Genomic DNA, 27,813 nt, shown 5'->3' on the forward strand with positions numbered 1-27,813 from the left:
CGGTCTGTCTGGCGTGCCCACGTGCCCTAAAGCAAAAACCCCTCCAAAAAAAAAAAAAAAAGAGTGATTTATGGGGGCCTATCTGTATATATAAAAACAGAAAAACAGATTCATATCTTAGGATCTTCAGTGAAAGTGAGCTGCCTTGGAGACCTTGTCCCGGTTCAACAGTGGTTATTTATTTATTTATTTATTTTTGGAGAGGTTTTTGCTATAGGGCGTGAGCACTTGCCAGAAAGACAGAGAGAGACAGAGAGACAGAAAGCAAGAAATCACCCCCCAGGGGGATTGCCACACTGCAATCACTTCTCCTCCATTGTCTTCTAGGGATCTTGGGCATGCACGCTCACGTGCCTGGCATGAGTTTAAGCCACTGGGTCCAGGACTTGAACCGCGGTAGACAACATGGGAGTCCTGTGACATAGCCATTATGCCAACTGCTGGTGAAGAACAGCGGTTATACCTTATTAACCGAGAATGAGCATGGAGAAGTCTTCATGAAATCTCAGAGATATGTCTTTATAGAACTTTATGCCAAATCACAACATCTATTGCAGGCAGGAATTCATGACAGTTTGTCTTTGAGAAGGAAGTAACTTATTTTTTCTTCATCAGAGTAACTTGCCAGTAAACTCCAGTGAGAGGTTAAATCACAGACACCTTGATAGTATGCTTTGGTGCAAGTAGATAGGAAATTGGAAGGGAAAGCACTCAGAATCATATGTTATATCAAGCAAAAAATATGTGATCACCACTTCTCCAAAGAAGGACCTGAGTCCTTCCTGTTACTTTGCTTTTAACTCTGTCACCAAAGATGTTTAAATTCTGTAGTAGGGTGATATTGGTGGAGACACAGACAAGAGGAGTGACAAAACCATTACTGAGTCTCTGGTCATAGATAGTCTGCTGTCAGCCCTTATTCAGGGATCTTTCAGAACATATAAGTTTGTATTTCACTCTGGTTGGCCAGATACCAGGCCAGATGTGTTAGCTGGAGGTTTGAACCGATATATTTGACTATTGTCCAACATTTAGAAAAAAAGTATACACATTCTATATAGTCCTTGTGCAACACCCTTTCTGTGTTTCTGTTGTAAATATTTCAGACTCAGATTATTTTCCATTTGGTAATTTCACTATCATCTGTGCTCTATTTGGCTCTAACCTCACTTCTTCCAAAGTCTTAATAATAGAGCTATTTTTTTTCCCTGTCTAAAGGGAGACATTCTATAGTTTTTTGTTTTTAATTTATTTTTTTTTTATTCCCAGTGATGAGTTTATTCTGGCTGCTGCTCTAAATGAGATATTAACAAATTGTTCCCTAAGTGTTAGCAGGTGCCTTATCTTCTCTACATTTCAGTAACTCATTCAGATACATGCATACATGGATGATCTGTCTCGTAATGTCACACAGCAGTAACATTCTCCAAGAGAGAAGACACATGTACTCCTTTCCTCAAGCCTGCTATCCATGCCATGATGTTCTTCTTTTTTTTAACCACAGAATGAGAGCAGTTGTTGAAACTGTCACAGGGAATTTATGATGCATTCAAGCACTGCTTGTGTGTTTTGTGTCTTTGTTTAACTATAGATGCAGTTGTTTTGATTGGGAATTCCAACATTTTTGAATCCCTTGAAACAATGACAAAATACTATATCATGAAGTTTTCAGGATCTTTAGTTCGTGGAATAGTATTGCTTCCACTGGGTTAAATAGCAACCTGGATATTTTTGCATCTACTTTAGACTTTCTTTTCTCTCATGTATGTAAGAACAACTTTTTTTTTTTCCTGACTGGTTTTAGCAACACCCTTAGATAATTGTGATTATTAATGATTCACTAGGCACTCATTCATTTTCCTTTCCAAAAAATAATTTGTAATCAGAAATACTGTCTTTTTAGGCTAATGCACACCTTAAAAATTTTAAACATCTTAAGGTGTTTTCTTTGAGTTAATAAAGCCATTTGTATAGGCTAGCTTATTAACAGTTGTGTTTTTTCTTTTTCTTTTTCCTTTTAGAGGAATGAAGAGACTTGCCCAGACCTTCCACTTTCCTGTTCCTGTTCTGAAACCAATGAAATAGCTCTGGGACCAGCAGGCCCACCAGTAAGACCTAACTAGCTTGGCCTTAAATGTTCTTGAATAATATAATTAGTTATCACTTGTATGCCTGATATGTGCTCTTTACTGTACTAAATGGCTGTAACTCACTGAATCTTAGGATAAACTGAAGCAGAGAGGGTGTTAAGGAACTTGACTAATAAAGAGTTTTGGAAAGCTGGCTTTCAAATCCAGGGCCCTGTGACTCCTAGAGATGGTGCTCTTCACTGCTGTTGTAGCATTACAGGCTAACTAAGTCTGGCTGCTTCTCATGGTCAGAGGAACAAGAGTCAGAGGCTAGAGAAGGGAGTTCATTTCTGTAGCTATTTACCAGGAGACAGTCATAAAATTGTCACAGGAATGCAGGTAAATGGGGCAAATGGGTTGTGAAGTAGTGTATCACAAACTGTTTTTGCATGGCAAAAGACACAGTAATTAGTGTGCATCGACAACCCTCAGAATAGGAAAATATTTTTGTAAACTACATATAACGGGCTGATAACCAGAATACGCAAGGAACTCAAGCAGTTGTTCTGAAAAAAGATGATCAACTCTATTAAAAGATGGGAGAATGAATTGAAAAAAACCACTCTCTAAGGATGACATTTGAATAGCCAAAAGGCATATGAAAAAATACTCAACATCCCTCATTGTAAGGGAAATGCAGATCAAAACAACAATGAGATATTACCCATCCCCAGTCAGAATGTCTAAGATTAAAAAAATAAAAAATGATAAGTGATGGCAGGGATGTGGTGAAAGGGGAACTCTCTTACACTGCTGGTGGGAATGTAAATTGGTCCAGTCACTGTGGAGAACAATTTGGAGATTCCTCAAAAATCTACAAATAGAACTACCATATGATCCAGTAATCCCACTCCTTGGTATCTACCTAAAGGACAGAAGAATTCTTAATTGGAAAAGTGCTTCCACATCACTGTTTATTGTGGCACTATTCACAATTGCTAAGACATGGAACCAATCCAAATGCCCATGAACAGATGAATGGATAGAAAAACTGTGGCACACATATTTTATGGAATACTATTCAGCCATTAAAAAAAAAAAGAAAGAAAAAAGAAAAAAGCCCCTGTCTTTTGACAGAAAGTGGATGAATATGGAAGATTTACTGCTGGGTGAAGCAAGCCAGGGTATGAAGGAGAGACATTGTATGTCCCCACTCAATATATACTGAGTGTCTGCACTCTGTGACTGAAACTGATTGACTAAAGGATATAGAAACACAGTAAATGGATGTGAATACCAAATATAGTATATGTGAAAGAGTAGAGTCTGAGAAAAGAGATTTAAAAGAAAAATAGAGAGGTAAAGTATTAATGGGACAAAGAAATGTGGTATTATCTGTTGAAGAAAATTGTATAGTTTTATCAACTGGACTAGGGAGAAATGTTCACATGTTAAAATATTCACTTTGTAAGCTAAATAACGTGATTGAATGTATAAAAGAAACTGAAATAAAAATTTAAAAATAAAATAAATACATAAATAAAAATATTCTACTAAGAAAATTAAATAAAGCAAGAGTGTCAGAAAAAAGACATTGCCATATATGTGTGTGTGTGTGTGTGTGTGTGTGTATCTCAAAAGAAAGAAGAAAGAAAAAGAGGAAAAAACTAGTAGAGCAAAAATTAATGTGGTATTTGTTAAAAATAGTGAATATGGTGAGCCAATTAAAATATTCAAATAGTACATAAACATACATATGGTTTAAACATGTACACACATATATACAAAGACTATATATATATACATAGTATCTTCTAAGTAAAAAAACTACTATTGAATAATAATGTAGATGATGTATTACTTTGGCAGAAACCTTGGGAATGCAAATGACTGAGGTTTCAGAAACACTATCTCTTTGCCTTTTTTCTGTGTTAATAAAGAAAATTAAGAGGCAGCGTAATGGCTACATCGCTGGACTCCTCCATGGCTGACTGTGGTTCAAGTCTGGACCCAGTGGTTTGAAATCACACCAGGCGTGTGTGCATGTGTGCATGTGTGCCAGGGATCCCAGGGGGAGAATGGTCACCCCTCCAGGGGAGTGATTTCTCACTTTCTCTCTCGCCATCTCTCCCTCCAGTGAGTGCACATGCCCTAAGGCAAAAATCTCTACAAAAAAAAAAAAAAAAAGAATAAAAGAAAATTAAATTGTTGCTACTTTCATATACTCTTTACTTTTTAATTGAATAAATTAATTCCACAGTTATGGTATAAAATACGTAATTTTAAGTTAATGGTGTGTTTTATTTCTTTGCTTGCATTTGTTATACCTGTCTTAGATAATGACTGAGTAAATAAGCCCTATTTTTCTTTTCTCCATTTATTTATTTATTTAAAAGAATTTGGCATTGAAAGTGTTCTCAGTCTATGGAATCATCAGCTGCGGGTGGGGGCTGAGACTGAGTGGCAATTTCCAGTTAAGGATCATGATGAACATATATCATTACACGATGTTTGGCCTTTATATGAAATAATAATGACATAATCTACATTATTAAGAACAATGGATTAAATATACTGTTCTGGTGATTCGTCTTTGAGCTAATACTTAACATCTGTTTTCCAGGGTGGTCCAGGAATCCGAGGACCAAAGGGCCAACAGGGTGAACCAGGTCCAAAGGTAATGTGCTCATTCACTTGCTCTCTCTTTCTTTCTTTCATAACTAGTCATCATTTTGCAGTTAAATATGATTGAATTTGTCCTTACAATCTAAAGCTTTTTATGTTTTTATGAAAATTGTCTAGGCTTTCTTTCTTATTTCTAAAGACTTATGCTTTTTAATCAAGAAAATACTTAATCACTGTGTGAAAATCAAGGCTTCTGGGTTAGAAATAAGACTGTCAATATTCTGAGTAATTTAGTCTTGAAAGTAGTTCTTAGGACTTTCCCTCTATCTACCACCTATCTTTAGAGGAACTATGCAGGATCACAACTAAGAAACCAAGGCAATGTCTTAGGTTTTGGATTTCTCCCTTCCTCTGTCCATTAGGTATGATCAAACACACGGCTCTATTTTCCATTCACATTGCCTAAGGACACCAAGTGTGGTGGTTCAGGTTGTATACTGTACAAAGGTACCAGCCAAGCAGACCAAGTCAAGCCAAGTCATGTGAAGGCCTGCATTTTTCTACTTTGCACAAAAGCATCCTAAGGACTGGCAGAAGCCCAGGCACTAATTGAGTTCAGACCTCACCCTATTCTATCTGGCTTTTGGCAAATCTAACGTCTACTGTCTCCATTGACTTGACTTTCTAATTGATTCTTCACATCTGCCCCCCAGAATAATTCCCTTAAAGTCTATGGTGGATTGTCTCATACTCTTCAAAACCCTGCAGCTATAGGCTATTGACTTGAGAATACAATTTACCCTCTTTGGCATGGTATCAAGGTCCTTCATAATTTGATTCTTAGTTTCCTTTGCACCATGTTGCTCCACGTAATCTCCTCTTTATGCATCTTTCTTGATTTACTGCTTTTATATGGTTACTTATTAAATTTGCATAAAATTTATTCATGGAAGAGAGACTACCATAAGACCTTTTACTATAAAATTGGAAACAGATGAAATAAGGTAAGGGAAAATGTGGGCTTAGAAAAGAAGTAAATGAAAAAAGCCTGAAGTTATCTAATCAGGTACTGGCCAATTCAAAAGTCAGACCATGAGATGTCTGTTTTTTGATTATATGAGACAGACTTGATGCCATCTTTTATGGTGCTGTAAGAAAGGCCAGTGGTTGAAGGTCTCTTCTTACACAGGAATGCACTGACTCTTCCTTGGTTTTACCTAAGGGCAGTGCCTCTAAACTCATGTAGGTTCTGCCTCCCTCCTTTCAACACCTTTATCAGTATGGTTGCACTGTTTTCCTAACATTGTCACTGGATGATGGTTCTAATCACAAAGACAAATTAAGTAATAGATATTTGGTATTCCCCCAAAGTATCACCTACTTCTTCTAAGTATCCATACCCACAGTGATGTTACTTATATGGTTATTTCTGTTTGATGACATTGATGAATCATAGATACCAGTATGTAGTGTTTTTGGACAATAGTCTTATTGGACAAAGAATACCCACATGCCCATCAATTTAGACACTGTAGGGACAGATAAACTATACGTTTGGTATAGAAAGCCTTAATATATATTATTTGTAATTTTGTTGTAGCAAATAGATAAGAATTTGGAAGCGTAACCCAACCCCTTTACTGGTTTCCCTAATCATTTTTGTCTCTCTTTCACAGAATAAAATGGTATCACCTACTTTCTGTCCTTTTACTAAGTTCTCAATTCCTCAATAATACATAAGGGATACATTATTAAACTATTTTAAATATTAAGTAATATTTGTAATGACCTTCTTATATTATCCATTAGAAACTAAATCTGGCTCCTTCGTCCTCCGTTTCTTTTATACCATACTTTTTGTAAGAGTACTTATCTGCTGATTATGATGTATATGGTAATGTTCTTGACTAGACTGATATGCAGTGTATTCATGATGGGAAAATTCATTTGGTATGCTGTAATGATACATAGTGATTAAATGTAAAAAAATAAATGAATTTATTTTTAAAATTAAAAAAAAGATTTGAGTTGACAAGAAGAAAAGAGTAAGTATCATTCAGTACTTCTATATCCTCATAATTCTCAACCCATGTATGATTTATTTTTCCCTGGGAATCCCATGAAATTACTTTCATTATACCAATTGTTTGCTACTAGTTCCTTATGTTATGATTTAATTCTTATCTTTCTTGAGCTCTCTCTACTTTTGACACAATTGGACACCTCTCTATTTGAAATTTTCTTCTTTGGTCTTTTCTATATCATGACATCACTCTATCTTCATTCTCCTAATTCTTTGGCTTTTTTATTTCAGATTCTTTCATATATTCTCTTCCTCTCTCTCCTACCTGATTTCCATGTAATTTTTATCATTTTTTTGTTTCACATATCAACACATTCTCCTTAATTATATCATTCATAAACATGTCTTTGACTACTCTAAAGTTATTCTACTTCAGACTCACCTGACCCTAGACAGCTGAAAATCTTGATTTGGTTACCTCCATTCACTTAAATCTTACAGGTCTCAGTTTGCACTTATTTACCCCCATATCACCCCACTATGTTTTTTCTGCTGTATTCTTGGTCCCAAGTAACGGATTCACCAGTCTCACAATTAAGACGATACCCAAGTAGTGGAGGTCTTAATTCAATAAAAGAACAACTTTAATTGGAGTTGTAGAATGAGATGGGGAACAGGTTAAGGATAAGATTCTCTGGATGTACGATTTAGAAGGTGGTGTAACTTTAACTAAACCATAGCAAGGTCTCAACAATACAAGTAAATGTTGCTAAAGTAAAAGGAACACCTGATCCTGAAAAGAAAGTAAATCACATGATGTGGAGCCTCCAGTGTAGTAGACATTGAGGAAATGTCATATGACACAGGATCAAAGTGAGAAAGAAAACAGGGTGGGTGCAAAGTCTTCAATAAATGCAAAGGAGGCTTCTGAGGTAGGTAACTGGCGGTTGTGAAGATGGAGCATATGCAGTTCATCTGAATAGTGTGAACCTTTACAGACCAGGAGGGTGGTCTTGAGGCACTTATACCTTCTGAATCTTTGAATGTATTATGGAGTGTAGGAGGTCTAGTTACTCACATAATTGGCACAGCACTCTTACTTATGGAAGCAAAAGAAAAAAATGAAGTTGAAGCAATCCCTGTGTGTTTACTCTTAGGGTTTACTAATGATGTTTTGCCTGAAAGGTGAGTCATTAGAGGCTTTCTGTCCTGTAATCCTACGAGTATTTCATGTCTTGGGAAACATTTTATAAAGAAATAAAGCAAGAGTGCTCTATGCAGAAATATCTTCTCGGTATCAGAGGGTGTAACTTCTAGGATGACTTTTCTCTCTTGCTTTCCAGGGACCAGATGGCCCTCGGGGTGAAACAGGCCCTCCAGGACCTCAAGGTCCCCCTGGGCCTCAAGGACCAAGTGGTCTGTCCATTCAAGGAATGCCTGTGAGTTCTGTGCAACCATTCAGATGGGTTTTATTGTTACCACGTTTCTATGAGGTGACAAAGAATGAACTTTTGTTTTCTGTGCCTTAATAATGAGCCGCAGTTCCTTTGAAAGTAATGATTGAGAGGCCTTTATTAGCCATAAGCTTAGCTAATGTTTTGTTCAATTATGTGGCTCTTTGAACAAATAAGTACATATTCAGGAAGTATGTATATTGTAAGTATTGTGTCTATAGAAGAAAAACAGAGCTTAACATGTAAGGCCTTTCTTTTTTTTTGTCTAACTCTTTAATGGATGTGATAACATCTAGAAAGTAACAAATGCTATATAAATTTAAGTTACTCATTATTTATTTTATGTAGTAATTGAGGATGTAGATGATGAAAGTCCCTTGTTCATGATCCTTATGTAAACTGGTATCAAAGCATTGAGTGACAGTGTTAGATTTTAGATGGTATACTTTGTACAGCTTCATATTAATGAAAAGCTACTTTACATCATTGAAAAAATTAATTTTATTCACTGATCTTCATTAATCTTACCATAGGGATTTAGAATTAAAAAAATTAAATCGTGGGACAAACAGATGGCATAATGGCTACATTGCTGGACTTTAATGTAGTGTACCATGGTTCAAGTCTCAGACCTGGCAACTTAAAATTCACCCTGGGCATGTGTGCATGTGTGCCCAAAATCCCAAGAGGAGAATAGAGGAGAAGGGATTGCAGCATGGTCATCCCCCTGGGGAGTGATTTCTCGCTTTCTGTCTCTCTTTGTTTCTCCAACGAGTGCACGCAAAAAGTATAGCAAAAATTCTCTTAAAAAATAAATTAACGGAACTAGCAGACTGCATAGTGGTTACACTGCCAGACTCCCACATGACCCACCATGGTTTGAGTCCCGGACCCACAAGCTTCAAAATCATGCCATGCATGCCCACAATCCCAGGAGGAGAATGAAAGAGAAGGACTTGTGACATGGCCATCCCCCTAGGGGGTGAATTGTAATTTTCCTCTCACTGTATCTCTTTGTCTCTGGCAAGTGCACATGCCCTAAAGCAAAAGCCTATAAAATAAAGTGATCTAATATTTGAGGCAACTAGAATCTTTTAAGCTTGTTAGCAATCCTTTTACCTGTATGATTATCTTTCTGAGTTTTGCCTTACAGTGCTATTTTTATGTTTTAGGAGGCATTAATATATCAACTTATCTAATTGCTACTGCTAAAAGTAAACATTCACTGGGGTCTCACTATATGTCAGATTCTGTGCTGCCTTTCCTTTCTTATATTTCAGTCTTATATTTTTCTACCCAAAGCAAAACAAAAATATAGGTATGAGATTTGAAAACCTAAACCACAAATGATACTTTAATGTTTAACTCTCTCTTGCCATGTGTTTACAGCACCAGCTTAGCCATTTTGCACTGTATATTCCATTTTAAACAATTTTGTATATAACCATTTAGCTCCATAGGACTGTTTAGATAAATGGGATAGCATATGTGAGGAGGAAATATGCTGTTAGCATATTTCTGGCATCTGTTTAGATGTTAGATGAAAGCAATTTAATGTGAACGAGTTGGCTGTCAGAGGGGGAAAGAATAGACTATGGATTTACTCACATAAACTTGACTCTGTGTACTTTTGGATATTCAGGGAATGCCAGGTGAAAAAGGAGAGAAAGGAGATACCGGCCTTCCTGGTCCACAGGTATTATATCTATTTTTATTGCTTTCAGTTCTAGGGTTCTGTAAAGAAAAAAAGTATTGTAGTTTCTGAAGTTATCTTTAATTTTGGCACTAAGTGGTTTCCATATTAAAGATTGTTTGTGTGTATTTATCTATTTACCTTAAGCCATTTCTGAGAGCCACAGTGATTCTCCAGGGCAAGCTTGGGCGGGGAACAACAGTCTTTTCTCATGAATAACTTACGGGTCTGAATTCTAAGTCACAAAGTGTTCTCCATTATGCTGCTAGGTTTGGAGACCTTGATCTATTTCAGGAAAGATGACTTATGGCTGTGACACTGACTCTTTTTTATTCTTGTTCTATCTAGGGTGTCCCAGGAGGAATTGGTTCACCTGGTCGTGATGGAGCACCAGGCCAGAGGGTAAGGACTTAGCTAAAGTTGGTTCTTAGCAAAATAGACTTCCTACCAAGTCACTCTTTGTTGCCGGCAGTTTTGGGTTTGGGGTTTCTCATATCAATCTATGCTGCATCAATTTCCCTTGATTAATGTCTTCGACGTTCATTATTTTTACCGAAATCTTGGAACTGTCAAACCTTTCCCAATTAACAGCATACTTTTCTGAATGCTCTCATAACCTGAATATAGTTTGCACTGGTTATATGCATTGATTTAGTAGATATTTCAGATCTTTCAAATCTTTTTTAAAAATTAAGTTATTTTACATTTATTTACTGAACACCATCACAACATACAAAATGCGATTTCCCATACAAAATACACTGTACAGTGGCTTAATCATACATGTTATCATCAACAAATAATTTTTCATTTCTTGTTTCTTATATATATATTTTCCTCCCTATTTCTTAAGACATAAACCTAAGGGAAATTAAGAATCACATGAATTAGAATTTTAATAGAATGGCTATCTATAGTATGACTTACATAGAAATCTTCATTTATTTAGTACATTTGAAATACCAAGTTGTGTTTTTTTTTTAAGTTTGTTTATTTCATAAGAGGGGAGAAGGGAAAGAAAGTGTCACCCTTGGTACCGTCTTCATGCTACAATCCTCCCCCAGACCTGCAACTGGCCAAGATCACATTCAGGCTGATCCAGGTGTCAAGCCTTCCGATAGGGCTCCAGCATTGCACAGCAGCACCCCTATAGTGACTGTGCTACCACAGCTGAGCCCAATTATCTATCCTAATTTGTCCAAGTGGACAGCAATAAAACAAAGTTGAAAGATGATCAGGAGCAGCGTAAGTTAACATTTGCTGTTTGTTTAAGGCAATGAGTTTTTATAGAGCCATGTTCAAAATTCTTGTTCTTCAAGAGTTTATATAGTTTATTAGGACAAATTATAACTAAGTAAGAAACTATATGACATACTTCAATGGGGCAAAGCCTTGTGAGAACACAAAGACTGCATCACCAAATCTGACTTGGAGAGTCGGGGAAGTTCTTCCCAGAGTAGATTATCACTAGCTGGGCTGAGTCTTGATTGAAAGATGGATGTTAGTTCACCAGATGAATGAGGAAAGGATAGCTATTGTAAGCAGAAAGAACTGCATGTATGAAGGACTGGAGGTGAAGAGAAGGTAGAGCATTTCCAATATTGTACATAGTTCAGTATGGTGAGCGATTAGAGTACAGTGTGTACGTGTATTTGCAAGTGTGTGCAGATACATACACACTTGAGTGTGGGGAAATTTTTAAGAAATGAAGCTGAACAGGTAAACACAAGTTCACTTAAATCATTTATTTTTTAGGCTAAGGATTTCGAACTTTAATATGAAGGAAAATAGAAATTCAATAAAATTTTAGGTAGGGAAATATAGATTAGTCTTCAGTTTTTCTGAAGAGTTAAGCAACCACTTACATCCAGTCCAGCAAAGGGTGATGTATTTGGCATTGACTAGTACTTTTAATACAACTTACCCATTAGCTTAACAAACAATTACCTAGAAAATTTCTCTACTCAAGCAAGACCTGCCTTTAGTTCAGAGTAACTATACCACGCAAGAATAAGAAAATTCTTCTTTCTGTAGAAGTTTAAATGTTGGACCTTAAATCCCTTCTATGTATTAAAAAAAAAAGAAAAAGAGAAAGAAAAAGAAAGCACCAAACTTCCATTTTCTTAAAATCTCAGTACAGTCTCTGTTCACCAAATGCAATTACTCAGTTTGTAAAATGTATTTTGGTAAATGTATCTAAAGAAGGCATTCTGTAAAAGCTAGATTTACATAGGGTTCTTGTACATGTGGAAGGAGAGTCTAGAAGTATTTATATGTTTTGGCAAAGGGATTAGGCTAGGATCCTGTGTGGTTACACACCTAGATTCCTTCGTGATTTCTGAAGTCCTAAAAATGGCAATTCTAAAGATTTAGTTTAGTGAGTTTATTTGATTTATCTATGCATGGAGCCCAGTCTTGGCAAAGAACTCCCAAATCAAACATGTTGGATTAGTGTTTGGATTATTTGGTTTTAGAATTATTTCTTTTAAAACCAATATACCCACACAGACTTTTTATAAATATTTTACTATTGCTCCAAACATGTATTCCTCTATAGGATTAAAATCTCAGCACTGCAATAAAGTGATAAGGTATCTGTGCTTAGATTTAATTGTCCTAGTTTTTTTCTTTTTTTTCCAATGTGCAAATGAACTTTCAAGGTGTGTCTGATTCCTTCTTTGAAAAATTCTTGGATGGAAATAGACTCATTTTATAAACTGGTTTTCAGAGGATGCTCATTCTTTATAAGTCATATTTTAAAAAGAAAGAAAAAGAGAAGAAAGAAAGAAGAAGAAAGAAAAGGAAGGAAGGAAGGAAGGAAGGAAGGAAGGAAGGAAGGAAGGAAGGAAGGAAGGAAGGAAACTGGCCAACCCATGACCTGGCAGTTAAGGTAGTTGGATTCCACATGACCCACCATGCAATTCGTGTCCTAGACCTGGGGCCTTGATAAACATGCCAGGCACATGTGTGTGTGTGCTCAAAATCCCACTGGGATGGAGAAATGGAAGATAATGGATTGTAGTATGACTATGTCCCATGGGGTGCCTTATAGCTTTCCTTCTCTCCACACTTTCTGGAAAATTGAAAGACAAAAGAAAACAGTGCATGATTCCTGTGATGATTTTGATTACTGAGACCCTTTAAACCTACAAGGAAACCCACGGAGGGTCTCCCCTATTAGGGTGGTTTTAGAAATGATATTTGGGGACAATACATTTCAGTGTGCAATTCAAGGGGATACCATTCACATAGGATAAAACATAATGGTGGCCCTGGCACTGTATATCATGACTTCTCTCCTTGAACAAGTCATATCTAAATTGAACCCATACAGTGTGCCATGTACTATACTAAGCTTTGAAAGAGGTGTTATTTATTGCCTGCAGAAAAAAGTCCAGAAAGGAGAGAATTTCCATAGCCAAAGGAGGCAATTTGTAGACTTTCTACCTGAAAGAAATACAGGGGCGGGGGGAAGAGGGTTGTGAAGGACATGACTGTTCCTCTCCCCAGAAAAACAAATGGGTTTTCCCAGAGACTGTAGAGAAGGGAGGAAGGAAGGAAGGAAGGAAGGAAGGAAGGAAGGAAGGAAGGAAGGAAGGTGAAAATTGAGTTATTTATTTAGGTTGCTCCAATCTGTTTAGTTAAAGAATCAATTACATACCCAGAGACTGTAGAGAAGGGAGGAAGGAAGGAAGGAAGGAAGGAAGGAAGGAAGGAAGGAAGGAAGGAAGGAAGGAAGGTGAAAATTGAGTTATTTATTTAGGTTGCTCCAATCTGTTTAGTTAAAGAATCAATTACATAGTTACTTAGTAGCATTGTAAGATAGGTCCAGATCTAACTTTAATGATGGTAGACAGATCTAGGATGAGTACCCTAGAAGATAAGCCCTACCAGAGGCCAGATCTCTCTGGTTCAGCTTTGAGAGAGGAGGGGCTGCTTAAAAAGCGCTAAAGACAAAAACTGCACCAATATTTCTGCTCTTCCTTGGGTCATCCAAAAAAGGCAAAATTGCGTATAGAAGAAATAAATATCAACAGCAATGACACCCATGCCATAGAAAAAAACTAACAGCAAATACAGAGTGACCAACTTGCTGTTGAAATGACCAAGAAACCCCTTTGAAGATTCTTCCTGCTCAGGCTTGACTGTCCAGGAAATGAAGAAGGCAAAAGTAATTTTCCCCCTTCACTGAGTACTTAAGTCACTTAATGTTAGTGTGCCTTCCTTTTCATTTGGATGGAGTAAAGTCCACTCTAGGTAAAACAGGAGGAAATCGCCATGAATACTTGTGACAATGTCCAATCATTGCTTCCCATTTTTTGGAGAGTCTTGAGAGCAGATGAATGAGGTATGTTGTCAGAGTGGTAGGCTCTTAGTTACTGTTCATTCTTCTTTCTTTTTACTCTTTTATTATTTTTATTTATTTTTCAAAGATTTTTGGATTAGGGCATGTGCTCTGGCCAGAGAGAGAGAGACAGAGACAGTGAGAGGGAAAGTGTGGAGAAATCACTCCCCAGGGAGGATGGCTATGCTGCTGTCCCTTCTCCTCCACTCTCCTGCCAGGATTTTGGGCACACAAGCATACATGCCCTGGGTGATTTTCAAGATAACAGGTCTTGGATGTGAATTGCAGTCAGCTATTCGAGAGCCCAGTGACATAACTGCAAAGCCATCAGCTGGCCCCTTACTCTGGTATTATTGATAGCTAAGAACCCACCGCCCAAACCTAGAATTATCACCCTGACTGTTTGTGTAGGGCAAGGTTAGCACTTCTTTCTTAAACCTGGTGCCAACATTACCTATGAATTTAGTCTGGAAGAAAGGAAGAGCTTAACAAATCATAAAAAGGAGACGATGAAACATCTCTTCTAAGGTTTCTAGCTTATTCTGGCTTTTCCTGAGGTGAATCTTTTAGAGGCAACTCTTATTCAACTCTGGGTGGGAGGCCATGAGCAAGTCCAACAAAAGCTGGACTTCTTCCCTTGAACAGGCTTCAGCCTCTGACTGGAAAGCCAAGCGAGCACAGTGCAGAACCACACTTAACAAGCAGCAGTGCAAGTTCAGAATTAACACCTAAATGCACTTCAGCATCCAGTTTTTATTGTGAGCCATTCCAACTAAAACCATTCTGGTCTCATGCTTGCTTCCAGGATAAATCTTGTCACCTCTCTCTCGTCTCCTTCCTCTTCTTGGTGTCAATGGCCTCAGAGCTTATCCTGTGATCTTTGAGCTCCTCTGATGGTCAGTGGATTTCTAGCCCCTACCCTAGACAAACAGAGAAACTAGTAATGATAGGCAAGAAAGAATATATTGGGTCATTGGAAAAATAGGTCATGACCTATTTTTCTGTTTCTATGCAGACACACATCATGACTTTTCTGACGACCCAATATATAGTGAGAGAGAAAAACAACCTCTTCTTTATTGCAGAAGGCCACTTATGTCCCAAAGTGTCAGCTTTCTGTTCAGCACTCTAAATGAAAATTTAAAATTATCTTCTTCTCCTGTTCTTAACATAAGTTTGTAAAACCAGAGAGACAAAAGTCAAAATGACAAAAAGGTACATATTTATGATACCTGGAAAATAGAAATCACTCCATTGTGCAGAAGGTCTTGGTCTTTATGTTCCAAATAAACTTTAATTTGCTTCTTTTTCCCTATGCCATTACCACAGCCTTCCTTTCTCATCTATAAACAATGAAATACTGCAAAAAGTTTTCTGCACCTGAGTTCTGCTAAGCATGTGAAGTTACTGAGCGGCAGGATGGCCTGTGGTGAATGGTGTGGGCTTCTCTGTTAGCCAGACCTGATTTTGAACCCTGGTTGAATGACATTGGGCCAATTATTTAATGTTTCCAAGCCGTACTTTTCTCAGCTGTAAAATGGAAAAAATAATTTTTGACTCCTTATAACTGCCTTAGAGATTAATTCATATAAAAACATTTGTATATAAAAATTCAATTTTAACTAGTTTTATTAGTACTTTCTATTTTCAAAGTATATTTAATGAGTCAGGACATTTTATAATATTTTATCATGTCTATATTTGACATATTGAGATGCCTTAGATTTTTAAAAACTACGAAAAGCAAGTTGTTTTCAAAGCATTTTCTTGAATTCTGCCTTAGGACATTTCACACATGCTTCTTTATTACGTAGGTTTGATCTATACAAAGGCCATATTTACAACTAATGTCCCATTTCATCAAAAGTGCGTTGAACTTAAAATCTACTTGAGAGACTGAACTTGAGTCAACTCTCTGGATTTAATTCTTATCATAAATGTAAGCACCGATGAGAGATTCACTTAAAGAATATTTTGTAAAGCAATAAAATTCATGATAATGGTACCCTTGAGCATCTTCCTCCTCAAAAGAGGAAATGTAAAATACCATTGCAAAGCCAGTGGGGAAAATGACTGGATTGTCTTCTTTGTAGGTGTAAAGGAGTCTATAAAACCCCAGGAAAGCATTCATACAATCAACCATAGAAATGATAGCATATGCCATCAGCCGTTGACAAATGATTTGATTAAAAAGAGCAGGAACCACTGCTATTAATGATGGTCTCTGTGCAGGTGCTCTACAAATGTTATAGTCTCTGATCTTTGGAATAACCATGAATGCTAGCCACTTTTATCCCCGTATTATAGACAAAAAATCTGAAGCTCAGAAATTTGAAAGCATGTACATCATGCCACACAGCTAAGTGTTAGAATCAGGATTTAATGAGATTACTGGCTGTTCTAAGATGTTACTGGCTGTGCTAAGATGGCAGTTCAGAACTAGCATTTTAATTCATCTGTCTGTCTCCCTCTTTCTTTCTGCAAGATTATCTTAATAAAGATACTCATGGATTTTGTTATTGTAAGAAAATCTTCCAAAAAGAGATATTTAATAAGCAGGACGCCAACAAGGAAGATCTCTTGCCCAGCATTTTGGGGCAGTAGGAACTCAGTTTAGGTTGCTTTCTTGGTGAAGTAGATACTATTGTTTCCTTCATAAAACACAAGAGACCTTCAGAAAGTGCATGGAAAATAAATATGTATTTAATAAAAACATGGTTGGATTTCAAAATATTTTGTGCCCAAATAGATTTGTACTTTAATCCCATTTTCTACAAACTTTTTGAAGCCCCCTTATGTGATTATTTGATCACTTTATGCTTTGATCTGTAGAGTGTTGAATATTTGGCACATCTGAGAAGAGGACAGCTACTAAACCATTGAGTTTTATCTTATTACTAAACCTAATGGTATTCATATTGGGGCACGGGCACCCTGCAAACAGGAACATCCACTTTGCACTCTGGTTCTAGTGCCATCTTTCGGGGTCAGGCCAGATAGTTTTATATTTGTAAACCAGCAGTTCCACAACTTAAGTCATAAAGTTGTTCTATTTTTTTAAAAAAAATATCAGATTTCTGGATTTCAACCTCAGAGATTCCAATGTTCTCCTAAGACAAAAGGTCTTAGACGTGACTTAGTAATGAGCAATCTCATTAATGCTCAATAATGCTTCTGAAAACCAGCTAGATTTTGGAATCACTTTATAGTATGTATGAGAGGTCTTCAAAAGCTCATGGAAAATATATATTATGAAAAAAGTATGAGTGGATTTCAGATTTTTTTTGTATAGTGCAGATCTGTATTTGAATTTCATTTTTTTCTGCAAGCATCTTGAAGTCCTCTCTTGTTGTGTGAGGCCTATTGTAGGTCAAAGGTCTGTTGTATGGTAGACTATGGTGTCTTGTTATAATTCACTGAAGTTACTACAGGTTACTAAAATGTTTATACACACGTACTCACACATGCACACACACATATATAAACACACATATTTATATTGTATATAAATATATATATGTTTAAAAGTATATTTATGGGGGCCAGTCTTGTAATGCAGTGTTTCGCTACTATGTATCAATAGTCAGATCTCACATGACCAACTGGGGTTAGAGTCCTGGCTCTGGTAACTTATGTGCCAGGCACACATGTACATGCTCAGGATCCTGATGAGACGAAGAATTGGAGGAAAGGATAGTGGCATTACTAGGCCACATTAAGGGTTACATTCTCTCTCACCCCCCCACACACACATACACACATTCCCTCTTGGATAAAAAAGTGTGCGTATATTCAATATGTTTATGTGTGTGTGCATGTACACACACACACACACACACACACACACACACATATATATATATACTTGTACATTTTTAAAGAGTATATATGTCATTGAAAATTTCGAAGAGCAATCCAACATGGTATCACACATAAGAATTGGGTCTCCAGGCAAAGCCAGTGTTTGCAGTCTGTGGCTTCTTGTTGTTTGGCTTCTTAACCTGGTGGTTGGTCTTAATCCTTTGCTGCAGGTAGTAGTCTTATTTCTTATGGCTGACTGCCATCCCAGTCTGCTCCTAGCAGTCCAGAGCCCTGCCACAAGCTTGAAATTGTGTACCAAGGGTTTCTTCAGGCATTTGTCTAGCCCTTGTTGCTTGAGTCTGATCCCTTTCAACAAACTCCTCAGATGCCAGCCACTTACAGATCTTACTAAATCTGAAAGTAGAGTCAGTTAAAGGACCCTAACAAGTGGGATGTTACAAAATCTTAAGGTTAATACCCAAGACTGACCAAAACATGATGAGCATCAAAATTGAATTGCTAGTTCTTTATGCTACTTCTGATAGCTACAACAACACAAGTATGCTAGCCTCTGATCTTAATTCCAGTTGCAACCATATTTGTGGGCAGGTCACTTTCACCTTTTAGATGCAACCTCTAAACTATACATTTTCAAGGACCTACAAAAAAATGTTTGAGACCTGAAAAAAGTATCTGCCCTAGAGAATAGAAAAGAAAACTAAAATATGAAAATTTAATAAAATGCTTAATTGAATATCTAAAAAACTAAATGCTTTGTTGATGTAAGCCATAGTTAGATTTAGTGTTCATTCAAATATTAGAGATTTTGAAACTAAATTGTAGGCTAGATTTCCTTTTGCTGATAAATCACAGCCAACCATAACTTAACAAGTTACTCATAGCCAAATGTTTTCAAAAGCAAATTATAAAAATCCTTTCAAGTTTATATAGCAAAAAATATTTTTAATGTGGGCCATGAGTACATATTAACATTTTGAGGTAGAAATATCAAAAAGGGAAAATGCCTAGAGTGATTCATGTTATAAAATACCACTGTTCGTGGGTGGCTGATTTTATACACATTAAAAAATATATTTGTCAACTAAAATGAATCCCTCTATTATCCTTATTGTTTAACTTTCTATTTCCTAATATTCATTCTGTGTTACTTATTTAAGGTTTCTGTTTTTAATGAGGTTTCTAAGCCCATAAACACACATTCTCTTAGACTAGATCTCAGAGAGGAAATGAAGAATGTATAGATCCAGAAATGTTTGGAGAAAGACTCACATATTTTGGGGTTGTTAATGAGTGATGACTATTCAGTGAGTTTTGATTACAGTTAAACAATGTTAGAATTTACCAAATATTTTTCTTTATACAGATATTTTAAGAAATTTTTATTTTCATCAAGGTTATTGCTTTAAAAAAGTTTCAGGGGACCAGCAGATAGCATAATGGTTACATCACTGGACTCCCATGTAGTCAAGTATGGTCTGATTCTCCGACCTGGTGGCTTAAAACTCATGCCAGGCACATGTGTGTGTGCGCCCAAGATCCCGAGAGGAGAATGGAGGAAAAGGGATGGTGTTGTGGCCATCCCCTCTCGGGGGTGATTTCTCATTTTCCGTCTCCTTGTCTCTCTCTGTTTCTCTGGCAAACACATGCATGCAGTAGCAAAAATGTTTCTGTTGTTGCTGTTCACCCTGAGATGAAAAGGTGAGAAATGGCACCTGAAGGCTGCAGTTGGAAGAGTTTGTACTTGTCTGGCGTGGACTGTCCTGTGGGGACCGCAGTGGCACATGGCTAGGAAGACTAATGCAGTGGGCCCTATCACCCCAAGTCACTTGACATAACTGTCACCTTTTCTGGGAAACTTCTCTATATCCCCACGTCTGGGTTAGGTGCTCTTCCTAACCATGCTCCCATGGAGTTGTCTAGTCTGTTATCATAGCCTGTCGTATCTCTTCTCCATAAAACTGTGAACTCCTTGTAAAGTGACAGCTTTGTTCACCATCATCTACCTAAAACCTAGCAAGATGCACACCAGGTAGTAGCTCTGCAAATATTTCTAAATAGCATGACAAATATCAAGCTTACAAACAAAAATATTTCAAAGGTAAATGTACTGGTGTGAGTCAAAAGTTTACAAAAATAAGACTACTTTACTAGATGAAAAATGTGAACATCTTTTCTAAATTTAAGAAGAAACTTTGGGGCAGAAAGGACTTTGCTTCTAAAATGGTATTAAGGCTAAAATTCCACTAGTTATAACAATTAAATTTTAATTTGGAATGATTGAAACAGGTTACAGAACATTTTTATTCTTGTACTACTATCTATAAAAATATTTGAATTATTAATGGCAGTTGCCTGAAAGAAAGTACCAGAATGAAAATGCATGGCAGTGAACTCAGTTGGTGCCCTGATCCATCCCCTTTACCTGGAAGGCATTCCCCAGGTGCTTTGGGTGTTGACTGCTAACTCATGACTGTCCCATGTTCAGATCATCACCCTTGGAAATGCTATCTTGACACCTGGTCAATGACTGACTGCAATGGTTGTATCTTATCTTACCATGGGCTGACTCTGATGTGAAATTCACACTTCATAGCTCCCCATGGAGTAAGACTGAGGCCATACTTAGACAACCCACTTCACCTAGCCTCCTCCCCTACCCTATCCTCCTGCTTCACTGCCTTATAGGTATCTCCTAAGAGCATTCTTGCAAAAAATCAACAACATGAGAATCCAGGTCTGCTTCTAGGAAACTATCCCTTAGATTTAAGTGAAATGAGATTTCAGCTTCTGAGGGTAGATGACTCCCAGTACCTACCCTTCATGCTTGTTGTGGGTTCAAGAACAAGGAGGAATGACACCAGCATGTCCCCTGCCCTACACATTTCCAAGCTCATTTTTCCTGTAATTAACATTTTTAGGTGGGGAGAGTAAGGTGGTTAAAGTTCTGGGCTCCCATATGGCCAACCATAGTTTGAGCCTCAGACCCAGTGGCTTGAAAATCACACCAGGCACATGTTTGTGTGCTCAACATCCCAAGAAGAGAATAAAAGAGAAGAGATTGTGGCATGGCTATTTCCTCTGAGGGGTGGCATCTCACTTTCCCTTTCTATCTCTCTCTGTCTCTCCCCAGCAAGCATATACACCCTGTGGCAAAATCCTAAAAATGTGTGTGTGTGTGTGTGTGTGTATATATATCAGCACTTTTTAAGGAATCTGAACTTTATTCAAATTATACATATTTAATGCCTCTTTTGAGCCAACAATATACTAGGAAGGTGTTAGGAATATAACAATGAATAAAACACAATTTCAGCTCTCAAAAGAAAGGAGAAACTTCAGCCTCTGATGATGCTTCTCTTATTTTTAAAAAATTTGCCAGAAGGGGTGATCGGCAGGTAGCATAGTGGTTAAGACACTGGACTCCCACATAATTGACCGTGGTTCAATTCATGGACCCAGTGGCTTGAAACTCATGCCAGGTGCATTTGCATGTATGCCCAAAATCCTGAAAGGAGAGTGGAGGAAAAGGGATTGGGGAATGGCAATTCCCCTTGGGTGGTGATTTCTTGCTTTCTCTGTCTCTCTCTCTCTCTCTCTGTCTCTCTGGCAAGTGCATGTGCCCTACAGCAAAACTCTCTTAAAAACAAACAAACAAAAAATTGCCAGAAGGTATGTGCATTTATCAGAGAGAGGCAGAGAAAGAAAGAGTAAAAAAAGTACTACCCATTAGGAGTGGTCACACTCTAGTTCCTTCTCTTCCATTTCTCCCTACTTTTTGAGATATTGGGCACACACAACACGAGCCTGGCATGTTTTGTTTTGGTTTTAGAGAGATTTTTGCTATAGGCACATGCGCTCACTGGAGACATAGAGAGACAGAGAGAGAGGAAGTGAGAAATCACCCTCCAGGGAGATGACCATGCCACAATCCCTTCTCCTCTATTCTCCTCTTGGGGTTTTGGGTACACACACACAAGTGCCTTGTGTGTTTCAAGCTGCTGGTCTAGAACTTGAACTGCAATTGGGCATGTGGGAGTCTAGCACCATAACCACTATACCACCTGCTGATCCCAGCATGTTTTTTAACCCTCAGGTCCAGGATTCAAACCTTGAGATAGGCCATGTGGGATCCAGCTACCTTAACCACGTGGCCATGGATGAGCTCTTAAAAAATTTATTTATTTAATTTAATTTATAATTATCTCTCTCCCTCTCTTTTTAATTTGCTCATCATAGAGAGACAACAAGAGAGAGGGAAAGTGAGAAATCAAGCTGCCAGGTCTAGGACTCAAACCATAGCCATATGGGAGCCCAGTGCCTTAACTACCACAACGCCTGCTGACTCCCATGGACTAGCTCTTGATGATGATCTTTACATGGCGGAACATAGAGCAAATAAGTCTTCTCTTTTGAGCTGACCACACTAAAACAATAGCCCCTCCACCAAATTAAGCTCATATTAAGAATATTTCATTGTCTTCCCTTCCGGATGATGGACACATGGTGTCTATAAATCAAGTGAACTCAAACCTGTTCACAAGAGTATCCTTATAGAACCATCATAGGTGACAATACTGACAGATCATTGCTTTTTAAAACTTCTTCCCACATGATTAAGAGAGGGTAAATGTGTTATTTCCTGCCAATTACCTTGGAGCAATGCAACTTTCTGCAGTTTTCTTTTAAGAAAATATTTCGTAGCTTGCTTCCCTATGAATAAGCTTGCCCTTACTTGTTTTCGGAATGTTTCCTCTCTGGGAACAATCTGGGAAAGTTAGGGAAGACGCCTGCAGCAATGTCACAGTTTGACTCGGCAGCCATGTTTGTTGGCCATCAGTCATTTGTGGGCTTACGCATAGGTGCAAGTTCACATCCTATCCAGTGCTGGAAGAGCTTTAAGGCAGGAAGCCAAAAGATGTCCATTCTAAAATGTCTTTTAAGTCATTGAATATGTGCCCAGAGTCCATTTTTTTCTTATGAGAACTTCATCTAGGAATTCATACTATATTATTAAAAATTCTTTTTTTATTAAAATAATTAGACTTCTTAACCTCTCGTGGCCCCAAGTTTTCTCATATGTATTATGAGCAACTTTAATGGATGAATTCTTTGTTCCACTTTTACCTATTCTGATGGTTGTATGCCCCCTTACTTCTGGCCATGATTATTTATACTCTCTATTTAAATGATTTTTTTTTTCAAACTACATCTATATTAATTTTGTTTCTTAACAAATACAGGGAAAGGTGTCTGTGTGTGTGTGTTGTTTGTGCGTGTAACTTAACCTGTATCGGGGCTTATCAGAGAGGGTGTTGGAAGAGGCTGCAAGGAAGCTGGGAAAATTTTGAATTGGTTTGAGATGGGTAGTTATTATTACAATAGGAGATAAATCCCCTGGTAAAAATTCTGTCTTCCTGTCATAGAAGTTGATGCTCTGAATAAAGTTTATGAACTTATAAAATTTAGATTGGAGATGCTCTCTCATGTTAATTGCATCTATAATTAAGAACTATGATTGTTAATTAAAGACCAACATCCACAGTTAAAAACTACAACCATGTGAGAGTAAGCCATGTCAGCGGTTATATTAACACACAAAAATACACAGACACATGTTCAGTAATTTAGGAAGATAATTTTTATAAAGAGCATCATCTATTTTCCACCTTAAGTTCTTCCAATATAGAATTGAAAGCAAACGTGTACTCATTTGTAGGTCCATGGCATTCATTTAGCAGTCATGCCTCGCAATCATAAATGCACTGCTGCAGCAGAAAATCCCCCGTATTCTCCTCTAGCCTGCTCCTGAAGAGTTGTAGAGTTTCCGATATTGTGCATTTTCAAGGTAATATAGGTCCTGATGGTAGGGATTCTCTGACCATGACTCTCTGAAGTCATGAAAGGCACTAATTCATCTTTTTGTCTGGCCATTCATTTCTAAGAATTGATCCCTCCTTCTCATTTGTTATGTTTCGTTTAATGAAAGCACTTTCTGCAATGAGTTCCTGTACAATTTGTAAGTGACATTTCTTACACCTGAAACTCTTGCACTGGACAATTTAGTGGAGCCAATGGACACACTAGGCTTGCCAAGAATAATTCTCAAGAAGAGTTTAAAGCAGTGATGTCTTGATGTCCAGGGCAAGGCACAGGACATGCCCCCCCAGATACTAAGAAAAATTAGGTGAGCCTATTCTGAGAGCCATATAAAGCAACTGCTTAACTGACATACAATTTTCCTTTTCCTCAGGGATTTCCTGGAAAAGATGGTTCTTCTGGCCCTCCAGGACCACCAGGGCCAATTGTAAGTATTTCCAGAATTCTTAGAGCAATTTGGGTTGTTTTGTTTTCAGAGACTCTTTTGCCTGACCTTTTACTCAGATGTAACTATTTACCACTTAGAACTTTCCCTAGAACATCTTTTTAAAATGTATCCTTATGGCTTGGTTATTCTGTCTCTGAACCACCTTGTCATATCACCTGCATTGATTTCATTTTTATTAGATCCAGGTAAGGCTTAAATTTGGAAAAACCCATACCTGACTGCTAGTATGGAGACTAAATAAATAAATAAGTCTTCCCTACATTTTGGTAGTTGGAACGGAATGAGCAATAAATCTTGAAGTCTTAGTGATAAGCAGGGAGGATGCCATTGGGTTGTATTTGGTACTTACTTTGGCTGCCATTGATGGAAATCTTCTCCTTTGTTACATTTTTTTGCCTCTCTTTTAGGGCATTCCAGGAGCTCCTGGAATCCCAGGGATCACAGGCAGTGTTGGACCGCAAGGTGCCCTAGGACCACCTGTGAGTATGTAGTAGTCGCTGGTCAAGACTTTTTTCTAAATTCTACAAGAAAGACATAATTTCTCATTAAAACACCTCCTCACATGTAAGTGAACAGTGGAGTAAATGAAAGCACAATGAGTGGGATTCATTACCTCCCATTTCTGTACTGCTAGCTTCTTAGGCTGGTGTGTAAATGTGCTCACTGGACAGGGGTAGAGGTAGGATAGGGGAAACAAATATATCTGAGCCTCATCTGTAAAATGAGGTAGTTGCATCACATGGCCTCTGAAGCCACACTTGGCATCTTCTGGCATCTCACAAGTTATTCCCTCTACATGTAGGTATTAGTCAGTCTTCTTCTATTATCTGTGATGTACTAAGTCTGCAGTCATAAACTAAGGCAACTGAACCAGGTAAAGATATGTACTATGGCAAACATGCAAAGACTTTGTAGAGCAGTGAAATATGGTGGATGAGGGCAGGAGATGCTAATGAATTATATTTCTATTACTGCTTAACAAATGACCACAATCTCATTGGCTTAAAAGCAAAATTTTATTATCTTGAAGTTTGGTTGATCAGAAGTTTGATACAGGGGAGAATCTTTTCCTTTGCCTTTTCTAGCTTCTAAGGGCCACCCAGCTTCCTTGGCACATGGCACTTTTCCATCTCCAAAGCCAACACTGTCACATCTCTCTGACTATTCTTCTACAGGCTCATCTTCCTCAGGTTACAGCCAGGAAGAGCTCTCTGGTTGCAAAGACATATGTGATTACACTAACTCATATTTACAAAATCTCTTTTGCCCCACAAGGTTACATATTCACATACTCTAGAGATTAGGACTTGGACATTTTGGAGAACATTTTTCTGCTGACTAGAGTAAGCAGAAACATTCGTTCTTGATCAGAAAGATACCTTTTTCCTCTACCTACTCAGATAGTCTCGTTACTCTTTTCTTCTTTTTTTTTTTTTTTTGGGGAGAGATATTTGTCTCCTGGTATGTGTGCTCTCCAGAAAGAGAGAGAGACAGAGACAGTGAGAGGGAAAGTGAGTTATCACTTCCCCCTAGACGGTATGGCCATGCCATAACCCCTTTTCCATTCTCCCCTCAGAACCTTGAAGACACACACACACACACACACACACACACACCTGGTGTGAGTTTCAAGGTACCAGGTTGGGGCCTTGAACTGCAGTTGCCCATGCAGGAGTCCAGTGATGTAACCTCTAAGCCATCTTCTGGTCCCATATTCTTGAAACTCATTTCAATAAAAATTATTTCATCCTCAAGATTCTTTTTTAGGCTATGATTTGCATGACAAATAGCACATGCACAAACATACACAAGGTATGCAAATAAAAATGCATCTCGATTTTAGCAAACACACACTGATTTGCAAATCCAAATAAATAGTATCCTTAGGAGTCACTTTACAAACCTGTATGCCAACTATACTGACTTATTCTGACTACACTGCTTTTAGATCTTATTTTCAAATATAAGTACTGAGTCATAAAAGAAAACTTGATTGTTTTATCTTAATATATCTTTTTTAATCCAAAAAGATGTCATCTAATACTTGTATTATCCTCTAATAGAAACAAACACTGGCATCTGTGTGTGTGACCACTTGCAAACATACACACGCACACACACACATGTGCTCCCTCACAGTTTCCTGTCTCCACCATACTTACACATGCTTATCTACTTATTTAATTCTAGGCTATTCCACACCAGAAGTGAGGCTTAGAAACATAGCCTCTGTGATTAGGCTTCAGTCTGCTTTCCAAAGTGTGCTCTTGGTAACTAGGGTTCCAGAATATGTTGAAAGGACTTAGAGAGCAAGGGGTCAGGACTTAGAGAGCAAGGGGTCAGGGCAGTGCACAATAAATCTATTCTGAGAATGTCGTGGAAGGTTTTAGGACATCGAAAGCTTTAAGGCATTCCAAAAGAAAGCAAAAATAAATAGATAAATAAAAAAAGAATTAGTTTAATTTGGTTAGGTAATAAATAAACATCCGTGTGTGAGTTGATATTTTTGCAATCTTACTGGCGTCTTCTAGTAGTTTCCTTAACCCAGACTAGGAAAGACTAAGCCATGGGTTAATCCTAATCCAAGAGGGATGGGATGGTAAAGGACTAAGGAAGGAAGAATAGGCTCTGGGAAAGTTGACATGAGGGACAGAGGAGTAGTGAGATGAGGAACACATCAAGGAAATATGACCCCACCCTGCTTAACCCACCTGGGCTTTTGAAACTGAATTAGATTCTAAATATTTGAAATATCTATGGGGCCAGCTGGTGCTGTGGTAGTCAGGGTGTTCCGCACGGCCAACTGCGCGGTTCAAATTCTAACCTGGAAAGTTAAAAAAAAAAAATAAAAAAACGAAGTTAAAAAAGGAGAAATATCTATAAATTTTCCCACAAATAAAACATTTGTTAATAATATTATTTATTTTTATTCATTTATTTTCAAATTTTTGCTATAGGGTGTGTGTACTCTCCAGAAAGAGAAAAAGAGAAAGAGAAAAGGCGAAAATAACCCCCTGGGGGGATGGCCGTGGCTCAATCCCTTCTCTATTTTCCTCTCAGGATTTAGGGCACATACACACGTGTGCCTGGCATGTTTTCCAAGCCACTGGGTCCAGGACTCGAACACCACAATTAGCTATGTGAGATCTAGCTGCCTCAATCACCATGCTACCTGGCTGGCCTAATAATATTATTTTTGACTGTTATAAATCAGCTGAGACAGACCCCTGACGGTGGCATGACCATTTGGTCTGCAGGCCCTGGGTGAAAACACAGGGTATTTCCTGGGTATTTCCTCTCAAACACAAATTGTTCTCTGTACTGTCCAGCCTGTTTCCTGTTTTGGGTCGCAAGTTCCCAGATACCGTCTGACTGCCAGACTGCCGTGATTAGTAAAGCCAGCTCAGTGTCATGGTGTTAAGGTCTTGATTGATTTCCCATGGATGTCTGTCTAGGA

General features: G+C 37.8%; 1 protein-coding gene across 1 annotated transcript in view; it reads left to right on the forward strand.

Annotated features, from left to right (window-relative positions):
* Positions 1-27,813, forward strand: part of LOC102489404 (collagen alpha-1(XIV) chain) — a gene marked incomplete at its 5' end in the record, with an annotated part of 69,328 nt that overhangs the window by 1,381 nt on the left and 40,134 nt on the right. Inside the window, 7 exons of the mRNA XM_006157518.3 lie at positions 2,022-2,108; positions 4,693-4,746; positions 8,061-8,156; positions 9,814-9,867; positions 10,213-10,266; positions 24,282-24,335; positions 24,764-24,835. Of these exons, the coding sequence (XP_006157580.1) occupies positions 2,022-2,108; positions 4,693-4,746; positions 8,061-8,156; positions 9,814-9,867; positions 10,213-10,266; positions 24,282-24,335; positions 24,764-24,835 (471 nt within the window). The remainder of the gene's footprint in view (positions 1-2,021; positions 2,109-4,692; positions 4,747-8,060; positions 8,157-9,813; positions 9,868-10,212; positions 10,267-24,281; positions 24,336-24,763; positions 24,836-27,813) is intronic.

Source organism: Tupaia chinensis, unplaced genomic scaffold (genome assembly GCF_000334495.1).
Source record: "Tupaia chinensis unplaced genomic scaffold, TupChi_1.0 Scaffold000545_1, whole genome shotgun sequence".
Taxonomy (NCBI): Eukaryota; Metazoa; Chordata; class Mammalia; order Scandentia; family Tupaiidae; genus Tupaia; species Tupaia belangeri.